Source organism: Lissotriton vulgaris, chromosome 10, assembly GCF_964263255.1.
Source record: "Lissotriton vulgaris chromosome 10, aLisVul1.2, whole genome shotgun sequence".
In the NCBI taxonomy this organism is placed as follows: Eukaryota; Metazoa; Chordata; class Amphibia; order Caudata; family Salamandridae; genus Lissotriton; species Lissotriton vulgaris.
The window spans coordinates 21,080,225-21,094,157 of NC_141698.1; the positions used below are offsets into that span (position 1 = coordinate 21,080,225).

General features: G+C 47.2%; 1 protein-coding gene across 5 annotated transcripts in view; it reads left to right on the forward strand.

Moving 5' to 3' along the window:
* FLNA (filamin A) overlaps nucleotides 1-13,933 on the forward strand; it is a 271,749-nt gene that overhangs the window by 186,322 nt on the left and 71,494 nt on the right. For all 5 annotated transcript variants that reach the window (XM_086940275.1, XM_086940274.1, XM_086940276.1 and 2 more), the window contains exons 15-19: nucleotides 1,133-1,276; nucleotides 1,556-1,679; nucleotides 2,022-2,182; nucleotides 6,822-6,912; nucleotides 8,130-8,299. In XM_086940275.1, the coding sequence (XP_086796401.1) occupies nucleotides 1,133-1,276; nucleotides 1,556-1,679; nucleotides 2,022-2,182; nucleotides 6,822-6,912; nucleotides 8,130-8,299 (690 nt within the window). The remainder of the gene's footprint in view (nucleotides 1-1,132; nucleotides 1,277-1,555; nucleotides 1,680-2,021; nucleotides 2,183-6,821; nucleotides 6,913-8,129; nucleotides 8,300-13,933) is intronic.

Here is a 13,933-nt window from a genome sequence, read left to right on the forward strand (position 1 = left end):
GAGCACGAATTCCCTTGTAGGTTCTTCGTATTAGCTGCATTGTGCAGCAGTTGGAAATCTGCTGGGCACGAGAGCCAGACCATTAAACTCCTGTGGTGAGCACACGGTCCATAGTGTAATAAAAGTCTGAGATGAGAATACTTTGTAAAAGCAATCCTGATCGGATCTTGATGGCCGGTATTCCTCGCGGGGAAAGGTGGCAATTTGTTCACATTTTTTAGATTCTCCAAAGGCCCGGACATGATGCCTAAATAGAACTTTATAGAAGATTGTCTGTATTAATTCTCAACATAGCCCTTCTACTTTCTTTACTTGAATGATTCTCACTAAGGCACCTCTAGAAAATTCACTTAAAGTGTTTTCTTCTCATATTTACTGTTTAAAGTATATACTAATGAGAGATAAAATACTAGATTTTTTTTCTTTGAATTTTTGTACCGGCCAGGATAGTAAAATACTGGTCATTCTGCTAAACCAGGCCATGTGGCAACCATAATTGCCACAGTGTACAATTGCCACACCGCTGTTGTGGGCGAGTAAATACATTTGATCTTGGGATTAGCCACATTCCACTGCAAGGAGAAGCTCCCCTCAAGCTCTGGGTGCCAGGGTGTCCTATGTGGCCTTCTGTGGTGCTGACGGGGTCCTGTTGCATGCTTTCTTTCAGTAATGAGTTGTTGACCTAAATGGGTAGGAGCTGATGGTAGATAAGGTTGACCACACATGAAGTGTTTCTGGTTTGCCTGGCCATTGAGTATTTTCTTATATCTCCTGCAGAGTCTGCATTTGTTATGGAACATGGTATGGTGCATTCCTCGGAGATCGAACGCGGTCTGAATATCATTGTTATAAATTTCCTCTGCTGCTACCATGGTTCAAGATTGCGTCCCTGGAATCTTTCCTGTGCCTTTGGTTCTCCGGCACAGGGAATTGTCCTCTGGTACAAAGACTTCAAATTCTTCACCGCAGTTGGGCAGCATCCGCCACTGTGAGGAAGAACTTGAACAATTAATCGGGAAGGAGAATCAAGCTAAACTGTGGTTAGAGATGAGTAACGTTCCTTTCTTAATGCAGGGTTTCAGTGGGAGGAATATGTTGTTGGAATAACCAAGGTTGTCTCTGTTCCTCACAGGATTCTGAGGGCACCCCAGTTGAGGTAACTACAAAGGACAATGGAAATGGGACCTACAGCTGCTCTTACCTTCCAAAGAAGCCCTTGAAGCACACCGCTGTGGTCACCTGGGGTGACGTGAACATTCCCAACAGTCCTTTCAGGGTAAGGACAGTGGCTCTGCTAATGTGAATTGAACGGATGTGTGTATAAAGACATTGACTTCACTCCCTGATACTAGTCACCCCACTTTTTGCTTAAGTAAGAAGACAGACTGAATTCTTTGTATCTCTTGTGGCCACCCTGAATCCAAAGTATGACTGCCTGGCAACTATTCCACACTTCTCAAGAGTAGGGTTGCTTTGCAGGAATGTTTGCTTGCTCGCTAGGGTGGATAATGCTTGAGCATCCGTGAAGTAGTTTCACCTTTCCTTGTGACTGCAGATGAATGTTGGTGCTGGCTGCCACCCCAACAAAGTCAAGGTGTATGGACCTGGTGTGGCGAAGACTGGACTGAAAGCCCATGAACCCACCTATTTCACAGTAGACTGCATTGAGGCTGGACAGGGTAAGTTTACTTTTTAGGGTGACTACTGTCTTTATTCACTTCCTAGCATGGTTGCTGTAAGGTTGACATGCATGATAAAACCACCCACAAATGCAACCTATGTTGATAGTTGTTTTCTTTGGTTTCTACTCAATTTAATGCTGCTGCCAGATGGCCTACCTCTGACGAATGTGTGTACTTGTTTTGTGACAAAGTTTGGTGTTTGGATCTGTTAAGAACATGTAATCTGTCACTTGTGCAGCTGGTTATTACCTGGAACTTTCCCATTCATTTTCCTCCCAAGCGGTTCAACCCTCCACCTTAGCACTGATGGTTAACTGTCATCTTGTTACATTTATGCAGGTGATGTTAGCATCGGCATAAAGTGTGCCCCCGGTGTGGTGGAGCCTGTCGAGACCGACATAGACTTTGACATCATCCGTAATGACAATGACACGTTCACGGTCAAGTACACTCCGCCTGGTGCAGGCAGCTACACCATCATGGTGCTGTTTGCTGATCAGGTGAGTCTTCCTGAGCCCTTCTGCACTTTTATCCGGCACTGCCTTGTACTCCGAGTAGTTAAAGGGCAAATTCTGGAATTGATATCAAGTCCTGGCAGCAGTCTGAGTAAAGCTGTGTGCCCCCAGTTTTGCTTCCCAGAATCAGGCCGCCAGGTGTCTTTCAATACAGTCAAGTTGAACCGGGTTTCTTGTAATTGGTAGAATTGTAGATGGGCCATAAAATGAGTGTCGACCTAAAGTTAGTGATCAGTTCAAGGTGTGCAGGTAGGGATTGGGTGCATTTTGCTGATTGGATTGTGATGTTTACATGGTGTGCAATTTTAATTTTTTTTTTTTTTACAGTATCTAGTAGTTAAGCTTGTTAAAGCATCTCAACGTGTTTTGATTTGTCGACCTCCCACAATGACTGCTTGTGGGATCCCAGCTCGATATTCATATATATATATATATATATATATATATATATATATATATATATATATTTTGCATTTCTTCTTTTGAAGTGTTACGTTGGGTGTAATTGGAAAAAGGCATTGTGGACAGTTGGTTCTCATCAGAACTTGTAGCATTTCCATCAGCTCCACAGTTGAGTTCAAAATGCACTGTAGAGCTCCCAGCCATTTGAAGACCATGCAGAGATGCCTAGTTCTGCTGTAGCATCCATTTAGGAGCTCTCTGAATGCCCATTCGTTGGAAAGTGGATTATTAGTGGCAGATATGCATTTTACCACTGGCAATAACACCACTAACACAATATAGGGCCAGGAATAGGTCATAGAAAATGATTCCCATACTCCACCTTAGGTAGCTTGGTTCGGGCAGGCAGGCTTCCCTTCAGAGACTAGTATGTAAGACATTGAAAAAACACCAATTCAGTAAATAATTGACACCACACAAAAATCCAACACCAATGTATAAAAATAGGACATATTTGTACCTTTTTAAAATTACACCCAAACGAAAAATATACAATGTAGGGAACAAGAGGAGATTTTTATTTTTTTTAGATTGGACACTTTCTAGTGCTTATAAACCAACTCTGCCACTTTTTGACATTTGGTTCCCTCTGACGGACAAATTCACAATTGGCAATGCTTCTTGAGGATTTCTCACCAGACTTCATGCAGCCTCCTACAGCTGGCCGGATTCAGTGATGAACTTAAAGTTCCTCTTTCAGGTCCAAAGTGTCCAAAACACAGTCCAAGGGCCTGGAACCTCAAAGATGGTCCTAACACATCCACTGGTAGTACTCCAGGCTGATTTTTGTGGTGAAAGGCCAGGTGAGCGCTGTTAACATGTAGCTTGCGGGGAGTCCACTCTTGACTACTTTTAAAGCAAGGTAGTCCACAGTGTTCTGGATGGTGCAGGAGGCGCAGGCTTAAGAGAGAAGGGCCTGGTTAATGCACATAAAAATCCTCAGCGTAGACCCTTCTTGCTCTCTTAGGTTTCAAGCAGCAGATCTAAGAGGCACTGCCCCTCTCAGATACTTATTCAGTGTCCTTTGGGGTCACTCCTGTCCAGTGAGGTGCAGGGTAACACCCCGGAGTAAGGCACAATGATATCCCAGAAAGCATATTTCTAAAATTCAATATTTCAATTTTTAACTGTAAGAAAAGAGCTGGCTAAACTCACCTCCAGGATATCTAATCTCCAGTCTCTCCCCCCTGGCATCTGCGCATTCTTTCCTTCAGTCTAGAATCTGGCTGGGTTCAAAGAGAAGAGTTGTAAATAAAACTGGTGTATTTTGCCTGTATCCTCCTTCCATTGAAGGATATTGTATATAACACTTATCCCTGCTCTGGTATTACTGTGTAGGAGAACCCCTCCCTCCCAGAAGAGCTGGCTAACCCGCAAGGGCTCTTTATTACCTCATCAAATGACCCTGGCTAATCCACTTAACTTTAACCAATCTCAACATACCACTCGAAGGTTGAATTTTGGCTTGCAGACAGTCTTAACTTGTCTGTATGTTTTAGGAGAAATTCAACAATACTGTATTGTTGGATTTATCAATACCACTCTGGGTAGTCGTTGTATGCTATTTTTATTCTCCTAGCGGGTATTATTCATTAATAACTTTGTGCTATGTTAACCTATGGGACAGGGGATTTGCAATGGGAAAAATTACTTGGGCCATTTTCCACCACCTGAGCTTATAAACACAAATGCCTTTTATGTTATAGGAACCCTGCTTATATCCTCAGGACCCCCTACCTCTGATGGAACACCTAGGGGAGCCTTTAGAGATTCTGAATATGTAAACCTGTTGCAGATCCTTCCTCCACAGTGCTCCTAGCGCAAAAGTAGATTTCGTGAAGCACTTTATCACAATGTTGGGCGTGAAATGTGCAATATCACTTAACCCGGGGCATATAAAACTCATTTTATACGTGTCCTCCTTATAAATTCCTGATCACACCTAGAGGAGACCCTGGGGTACCTAAGATGCCCAAACATTGTAGTTGATTTGTTTTGTAAGGGCCCCAAAGTCGAGTTTGGACACAATTTGCATTTTAAAAGAAATCCTGCAGCACAGGGCTGCTTTAACTGACCTCAGGCTCCAGCAGTGCACACATGGCTACTAATCGCCCTATTATATACTAGTGACTTGAAGGTAGTTTCAGTCCCCCAGCCCTATTATGTAATAGGGCCTTATAGGGGAGGCCATGCCAATCACAGGGATACCCTAAGCCATTGTGTACCCTAGTGCATGTAGGTGTTTTCACCGTATGCAAATTGACTTTCAGCATAGCACTGGGCATGGATACACAGAGCACAGGGTCAGGTACATAGTACCAGCCAGCAAAATATTGGAGGGTGCCCTGGGCACAGGCTGACTTTGCAACACACATTTTTCCAGCAGTGTGCTTAATTTCATACTACTGCATGACCTGCCTATGATGGATGTGTAATGTTTCACTTGAAAGTCACACCTGCTCTTTGCCTTCCATGGACCTCCATGGCTGTAAACACTGTTTGCCTTCTGTTCTCGCCAATTTCCAGTGCAGAGAGCTCTGGTGGATGTGGTTTACCTGACAGACGTTCTACTCCATTATGTATTCCTGCTTATCTTGGTAATTCCTTTGGTTCCGATGAAGATGCGTTTGGACAGGGTGCACATCTTGATTGAACTGGACTGGCCCCTTGAGGGCATGGTATGCAGATGTGATGGGATTTTTGTGCCTTCAGCTTGCTCTACCACTCAGGGCAAACCTCTCCCAGCCTGAGGAGCAGATTTAGCATCCAGCCACCAGAGTCTTCAACTTGATGCCTGGAGAATGAGCAGGGCAGTCTAAGTGCACATGACTTGGCAGAGGTGGTGGGCATCACCTTGTTGGCACACTGCCCTACCATGAAATCTGTATTCTGGACTTCAGTCTTGTTCTGTTGCTTGGCCGGCATGGGAAGGAGTGGGTTCTCCCCATGCCTTTCAGCGATTTTGTGCTTTTTTTAATCCAGCAAGGCTGTGCAATGGGCACCGTCAAAGGGTACCTCTTTTTCTGGCCTTTCTTTGTTTACCTGATTGACTTGGTCTTTAAATAGATGATTGCTGTGAGATTTCCTGAAGGTTTGAGTTCTAGGTTTCCTCCTGCGCTCTTCGCAGTGACTCAGTGGGACCTTGACTTAAATTGGTGCCCAGTCTTGGTGGTCTCCCCATTGGCGCCCACACACAGTGGCCATTGTGGTTGTTAAGCAGTTATACTTATTCTCATTCCCTCTGCTCGGCTCGTCTGTGAGCTTCTGGCTTTCTGCTAATCTTTTCTGATAAGTTGTTTCTGATTAGTCTTTCCTGCCGTAAGTGGTTACCCTGTTCTGTGTGGCCAGCCATGGCAGCTCCTCCGCGAAGGTAGAGGAGCATCACCCCACTGCTTTATAGCAGTGAAGTTAAGAAAAATAAAATGCTAACTTGCTTTTTGTCCTGATGTCCGGCAGCTTGGTGGGCCTGCTCTCACGGCAGGAGCTGGGGGAGTGGTGAGCACACCAAGGGCTGCAGGACTGTTTGGTCGGTTGTCTCGGGCTCATCTTGTTGCTGCCTCTTTGGCAGTGTAAAGCAGACAAGAAAATGACAACGTTGCACCAGAGTGGTGCTTATATGGATGTGCTGATGTCCTATTGAGGGTAGTTCCAGGCATCACAGGGTTTAACTCGACAAATTTGCATGGGAGATCGGTTTCAATTTTTTCAGATCCAGTGTAGCAGAGATTAGAGGTTGAGTATCTGCAGAAAGATGATTACCAAAGGTAACTAACTTGATTTTATGGAAAAGCTCCAAGAAGGGGATGTGGGATAAAGCATGTGTTGGAAGCAGTGCCTGCTAGTGGTCCTTCTCACCCAGTGCTGTCGAACATGCTAACATTTAGCTTTTGGTTATTTTTAGTTCTCTGTGACAAAGCATGTCTAAGCGTGCATGGTGCAATGCAGGTATTGCGCTATCTATTGTTTGCAAAGTTCATTCTGGGAAAACCTGTAATGGGAAACTGTTATGGTGTCTTGAGGGGGTGGTGTTTTTTGCCTTGGTCGCAAGCCAGCTGACACGAGGCCCTTCTGTATACAATTCCTGTGCAGTTGCAATGTTAACAGCTTGCAGGATAGGCGATTTCTCTGCTTCCAGTCTAACCCCCCACTGTCTGCTCTCTAGGTTACTCCTATGAGTCCAATCCGAATCAAGGTTGATGCGTCTCACGATGCCAGCAAAGTGAAGGCTGATGGCCCTGGCCTGACCAGGAGCGGTGAGTAGGAAGTCAATGCAAGATAGCGGTTTTTATTTTTTATAAAGTATTTTATTGAATTTCGAAACCATACAACATTAAAAAAACTCTTCACACTTCCCTCCCATTCCACCCACTGAGGGAGATAGCAGGTTTAGGGAATGGATGCTGCAAAGTATCAATACATTTGTTTCCCCAGACCTAGCTCGTCCCTTTGTAAGTTTTGGGGGTGGCTCTCAAGAATTGTGGTCTTGACAGTTCAGCATACAAGGCTGGGAGCTTGTTTTTCTCATTACAGGGTACACCTTTTTCCCATGACGGCAGCACCAGTACAAAGAGCATGTGCCTTCCAACTGGTGTAGGCTTGGTTGACCACTCTGGATATTGTGCACATGCGTCCATTGTGCAGTCTTGAGGGCCTCTGTTAGATGTCCTGTAAACTGAGACCTGGGAGAGTCCCCTGGGGCTACACGGAAATTCAATCCTGATGTGGATGTAGGAATCCTCCTTAGCAAGGAGCCAGACCCTAATGAATCTGACCAGGCTTCCATGTGGCCAAGACCACGTCAAAGCGCGGTTTCTCCACTGGCCTTATGTAAAAGATGAAAATGGGAAGCAGTCCTTGATTCAATGAAACTCTGACCTGGCCTGGCTGCCATCATGCTGAAGAGCTGGGCTGCAGGGAGCATGTTACTGCAGTATCCCTTTGCAGATCTGAGGCTCAACCCCTTGCTCCTAAAGGGACAGTCCAGTCTGCTTAGGAGAGAAGCCGATTGATGCGCTGCCCTGTATCCTGATGTGCAAGCAGAATCCTATAGTACCAGCTACAGAATTCGTAGATTTCAGTGTTAGACCAGCATAGCGTAGTGAGGGCCGGTGACTGATGCAGATGTGATGGGAGAAGTCTAAAATAACTGAGTAAAGTTGACTTTAGGCTCAAGAAGGTCGAGATGTCCTAGGTAATAGTTCATTAAGTTTGGGGTAGTTTCTTCCGCCCCCCTTAAAATATAAGCAAGCACTTGTTTTTTTCTCTTGAATAAAAAAAATTGGAATTGATTTTAACAAAGCGTTTGATGAAAATGTCTCCAATATCTAAACTGAGCTTTTCTCTGTCCTACGATAGGTTGGCAGTCGCTAAAGTCAAGGCTGAGTTACTACTACACACAATGCCATAGGCCTAATGCAAATTATCTGCCCCATGCCTAATGTATAGAATTGTTGGTTCTTTTTTTCCGTAGGTGTTGAACTTGGCAAGCCCACTCATTTTACTGTCAACACAAAGGCAGCTGGCAAGGCGAAGTTGGATGTCCAGTTCACTGGCCCTGCCAAAGGAGAAGTGGTGCGCGACTTTGATGTCGTCGATAACCATGACAACTCCTACACTGTCAAGTACACTCCAGTTCAACAGGTGAGTCCATCGCCCCACCCAGAGGTTGGAAGAAATGAGCGGGTCTGTGAATTTGGCAATACAAACCACTCCACTCGCTTGGCAAATCCGGGCCAGTGAGCTATTGCAGGTGACCAGCGTATGGTTTTTACCTTCACTTGAGGCCTGCTCAAGTCTTCTGCCGTGTGAATGGGACTGTCTTGAAGGTATTTGTGTTTCAGCAGTCTCCAGCCCTGTGGGCTCCCAGTGATCAATGATGCTTCCTTTAGGTGGGTGCAGGGTCTGGGGTTATAGGATTGGCATGGTGCGTGTGGTTGGTTATAGGTTTGCCTTTGACATTGTTATGCTGTAGTTGCAGAGTTCACAAGTGTCCAGATTCAGTGCTACCATAAAGTAACTAGAGCAGGTATATAATTGGCATCCTGTTACTTGCTATCCTCAAATTAAGAGCCATGTGATTGCCAATGGGTGTTGGTTGTGCCCTTGGCAGAGGTGTGCCCGTGTACAGCTAGCAGAGATCTGGCAATGGTTTCATGGGGTTGTGGTGAAAGAGGAGATGTGCCATAACTAATGTATGTATTCTACTATGCATTGATATTCATTGCTTTTAAAACTTGGGGAGGGGGTGGGGGGTGGCTCACTTTGCACTGTGTTTTGGGGTAAGTAGTTCACTTTTTGACTGCTAAAAGTAGGTTTCAAGTGGGTCTGGCCGAAGAGTGTGGCTTGAGGCTTCTTGGCAGCATTTCCAGAGCTCTCCCCACTCCATAGCTTTACGTAGGAGGATTTTGAATTAATAATTTACTCTCTAAATGTAGCTGTTTTGTGGGGAGTGAATTGCTCTGGTTTCAGACTACGGCTTCTTACTTAGCTGGCACTCTCCTCTGCAATTAGCAAATTCGTCTTGGTTGACCACTGAATGGGTGGCCTATTCAAGATTATTTCAGTCTAGCATGCTCTCCATGGACTAGATCCTCAGGCTGGCTGCTTAGTTTGATTAACCTAAAGTCAACCTGCCTCCAACTAAAGAGTCTAATCGTTGGATTGTCAATTGGACTCTGATCACCTCGGAGTAGTCTGCCCCTGTTGCAGTTTGACCTTTCATGCAACATGGCCTGATCTAGCACTTGGGCTTTAAGCGTGGGGCGGGGTATCACTCCCTCGCTATCTTTAACCAGCTTCCTGTCTGGGAACTGTGATTGTATTTGTTAGATTAGACCTAAATGTCTTTGCAACCTGCTTGATACTGTCATTGGGCTACTGCAGGATAAAATCTAAGTTTAAGTAAACGCCCTTCCTTAGACGTAGTTGATGTAAGAATCCACCCTTGCCTCTGTCCCTCGCCTCGCTGTCCAGACTAGGTGTCTGTGGGAATAGGTGGTGGACGTAGTGCAGGGCTGTCTACGGCCTCCAGAAGTAAAGTCTGATGAACTAATCTGAAACTGATTTCCATTTAAACACTTTCTGTGGTGTGTGACAAGATCTGATATAAAATAACACAACTTGTCCTCGTAAACCTTTTACCCCTTTAATAAGGACACCCTTCAGAGTGACTGTATAAATTATGTTGAAGCTAAATAGGACTCTTGCCTTGTTAATGAACAAGCTTTCGTGCTCAGCATAACCATAGACCGTTTCACTATTCTGAACCTTTCCTGGGCTGGCTTTACGTCATTTGTTGGTGTGAACAATTTTTCAAATGCCTTTTTTTTAAAATCCTTTCTTTAAATTCAAAAATTAAGTGATCCTCCAATCAATTGCAATGGACACACAGGGCCGATTCGCAGCGGTGCATGGACAATGGGAGGGACAACCACTTAACGTAGTATCAGTATACATCCTGCCGGCATTACACACTATAGCCTTCACGGAACTAGGTAGATTCCTATTAGACCTTCCAGAGGGGGCCCTTGTACTGGGCGGGGACTTTAATGCAGTGGCGCAAGACTCCCTAGATAGACACCCAACGCGTACACAAACACAGGCACACTCCAAATTGCAGGACTTCCTGGAGGCACAGGGCTTAGTGGACATATGGAGGCGACTCCACCCAGTAGACCGGCAATACACATATTACTCGGCAGTTCACGACAGCCTGTGGCGGATTGATTATCTAATGACATTGGAGGGGAGTCTCCTCACTTTCACTGACTCTCAGATTAGACCGCGAGGGGTCTCCGATCACTCCCCGCTAACACTGACTCTCTCCAGTCCGGAAAGGACCCGTAGACGTATCTTCCCTATCTACCCGGGGTACCTCGGAGAGCCTGGCATAGCCAAGGCCTTGAAGAGAAGTACACGATCATACCTCACCGAAAATGTAGGTTCAGTGGAATCGCCTACGATCCTCTGGGAGGCCTATAAAACGGTACTCCGCGGGCAGGCGATTTCGGGGATAGCGCAGCACAAGCGCACACGGCGTCAGGAACTGATAGGTCTGGAGGGACAACTTGACAAGGCAACACAGGACCACGAAGGGAACCCAACTGGGGACACACAACACGCGCTCCGATTGGCCCAGCAGCGCCATACCGACTTTCTGCGCCACAGAGTAAGGGAACATATGTCCGCAACTAGGAGTAGGGTATATGACATGGGCGACAAAGCAGGGAAGCTCCTGGCATGGTTGGAGAAAGCGCGGGGAGGTCAGAGGGCCATACTCCAGCTGAAAGACCCTAATGGCGAGTTGCATTCTAGCCCGGCAAGAATAGTGGAACTCCTGGCAGACCACTTCCACTACGTGTACACCCCTGAGTATGAGGTCACGCGGGAGATGGCGGAGAGCTCGCTCATAGGAGTACCGATCCGCACTCTCTCCCCCGACCAACGAGACGAGCTTGACTCCGACCTGACAATGGAAGAAATACAGATAGCCATAACAGCACTACACCCGGGGAAAGCACTAGGCCCCAATGGTGTGCCGATAGAGTGGTATAAAAGTATGTCCGAAACGTTATCCACGCCATTGCTTGATATGTTCCAGGAGTGTCGGGAAAAGGGACGACTGCCCCCTGACCAACGCACGGCCACAATAGTCGCGATACCCAAACCCGGCAAACCCCCTGAGGAATGCGGATCGTACCGCCCGATCTCCCTCCTTAACGCTGAGAATAAAATCCTGGCGAAACTATTGGCCACCAGGCTCCTGCCTCACCTGACGCATTTGATACACCCGGACCAGTCGGGCTTCATGCCGCACCGGAGTACGGCGCTGAACCTGAGACGGCTGCACGGGGTGCTGGCCAGAGCCCCGCGGTTGGAGGAACCAGCGGCGGTACTGTCACTAGATGCCAAAATGGCGTTTGACATGGTGGAGTGGCGCTATCTCTTTGCGGTCCTGGAACACATGGGTATTGGCCCGGTGTTCATATCATGGGTCAGACTAATGTATACCGAGCCCGTGGCGAGGGTAACAGCAAATGGACACATATCACGGGAGTTTTCGCTGGCGCGGGGCACGAGACAGGGGTGCCCACTCTCGCCACTACTGTTCGCCCTCGTACTAGAACCCCTGGCCACAGTTATTAGAACCACCCACCTGCTAAAAGGCATAAACTGGGGAGGCGGTTGGGAAGATAGAGTCTCACTATACGCCGACGACATGCTCGTCTACCTCACGGACCTCACGAACGGCATCCCGGTCCTACTGGCACTGTGCGAAACCCACGGTACAGCCTCAGGGTATAAACTTAACTGGTCCAAGTCCATAATCTTCATGGTGCAGGGCGACCTGCCAGCGTTGCCTGCAGATTGCCAATTGCTCGTAGAACACCTCTCCTTTAAATACCTAGGGATATGGATCACGAAGGACCACTCAACCTTTCTTGACCTGAATCTTAAGCCCCAGCTGGACAGGCTAAAGGCGGATGTGCGTCACTGGAAAAATCTCCCCTTAACACTATTAGGTAGAGCAGCGCTCTTCAAGATGATGACGCTGCCACGCTTCCTTTATATCCTAGAAAACACGCCGGCGATGGTCCCCGCATCGCTCTTCCGCCATGTGGCGGCACAGTTATCCGGCCTCCTGTGGGGTGACAAACCGGCGAGGGTTGCGCAATTGAAATTAACCAGGGACTGGTACAGTGGGGGAATAGCCCTCCCTAACCTCGAATTGTACTACTGGGCCGCTCACCTCAAGGTGATCAACCAATGGGTCCACGCGGCACATGACGATCCGGCATATGAGGCGGATAGGCACCAGCTGGGCACATCAACCCTTCTGGCACCACTCTACAACAAAGGACTAGTGAGAAAGTTAGTGGGACCTACCAAACACACAGTAGCCATCTGGCACAAGGCGCAAAGACGGCTGGCATGGGAGGGAGTGATCACTAACCTCACGCCACTGTGGGACGCCAAAGCCCTCGGCAACCTGCGCAGTTCAAAAGGGTTTGATCAATGGGATACCATTGGGATCTCTACGGTGAGCGACCTATGGACTAGGGATGGAGTGCTCTCCTTTGCAACCCTAAGGGAGCAGTATAACCTAGAAGTGACCGAAACATATAGGTACATACAGATTAGACACGCGCTCTTGTCGGTATTAGAGCTAGGGGTTACACTTCCGGAATCAGCCCCGTTAGAGGACCGATTGCTTACGGACTACATGGAGTCCAGTGCAACCTCCCTCACCTACCGCAAACTGATGAACAACCTACCGGATCCCCTTGGAAGGCTGAAGGAATACTGGGAGGATGAGGTAGGAGACCTGGATGAGGCAGAATGGAACGCAGCCCTGGCGTCGCCCAGGGAGGCGGGCATCTCCACCCGCTTCAGGCTGGTCCAACTTAAAGTACTGCATAGGGTCTACTACACACGCACTACACTATACAAAATACACAGAGCACAACACCCGTATTGCCTGAGGGAATGTGGATAGGAGGGTACACTGTTCCACACTATATGGACTTGCCCAATCATACAGGAATACTGGAGGCGTGTCACACGCACGATCGCTCAAGCCCTCCAGAACCCGTTCACGCCTGACCCCAGAATTTGTCTCCTGAATGTGTGGGGCCCAACAGATTTAACAATGAATGCAAAGGGGTGGGTGGTCATTGGCGTAATGATGGCGAAGCGAGATATCGCGAAAAATTGGGGGGCACTAGAGGCACCGACACTAGCGCAGTGGTGCAGGAATATGGACGTGCTCATGGTGACAGAGAGGGCAGTATATCAGCAGAGACATAATCCACGTAAATGGAACAGAATTTGGACACCATGGAACACATACAGGGGGGACATTTGTGAACCTTTGCCTGAAGACGAGGATGGGGATAGCTCAGGGGACGAGGAGGATCTGGAGTAATGAAGGGGGAGGAGGAGGACCCAGATACACAGCATGACCCCGAGACCTGGGGGACAGGCATAAAAGAGTGAATGGTGTTATCAGAGACTGGCTTTAGGGCTGCTGAACGAATATACACACACCAATGCTGCAATAGCCTACAGTTCAGGATCACTTAATGCAACCCGTGAAGTAGCAAGTTTTATGTTGGGGGGGGGAAAAATAAAAAGTTGCTCTTTTAATCGTAGGCAGCTGAATGTTGACGCTGCTCTACAGAATGATTGATTGTCAATGCATACCATGTGATAGCAACAACAAAAATAAAATGTTAAAAAAAAAAAATTAAGTGATCCTGGACAATCCCCTAAAAT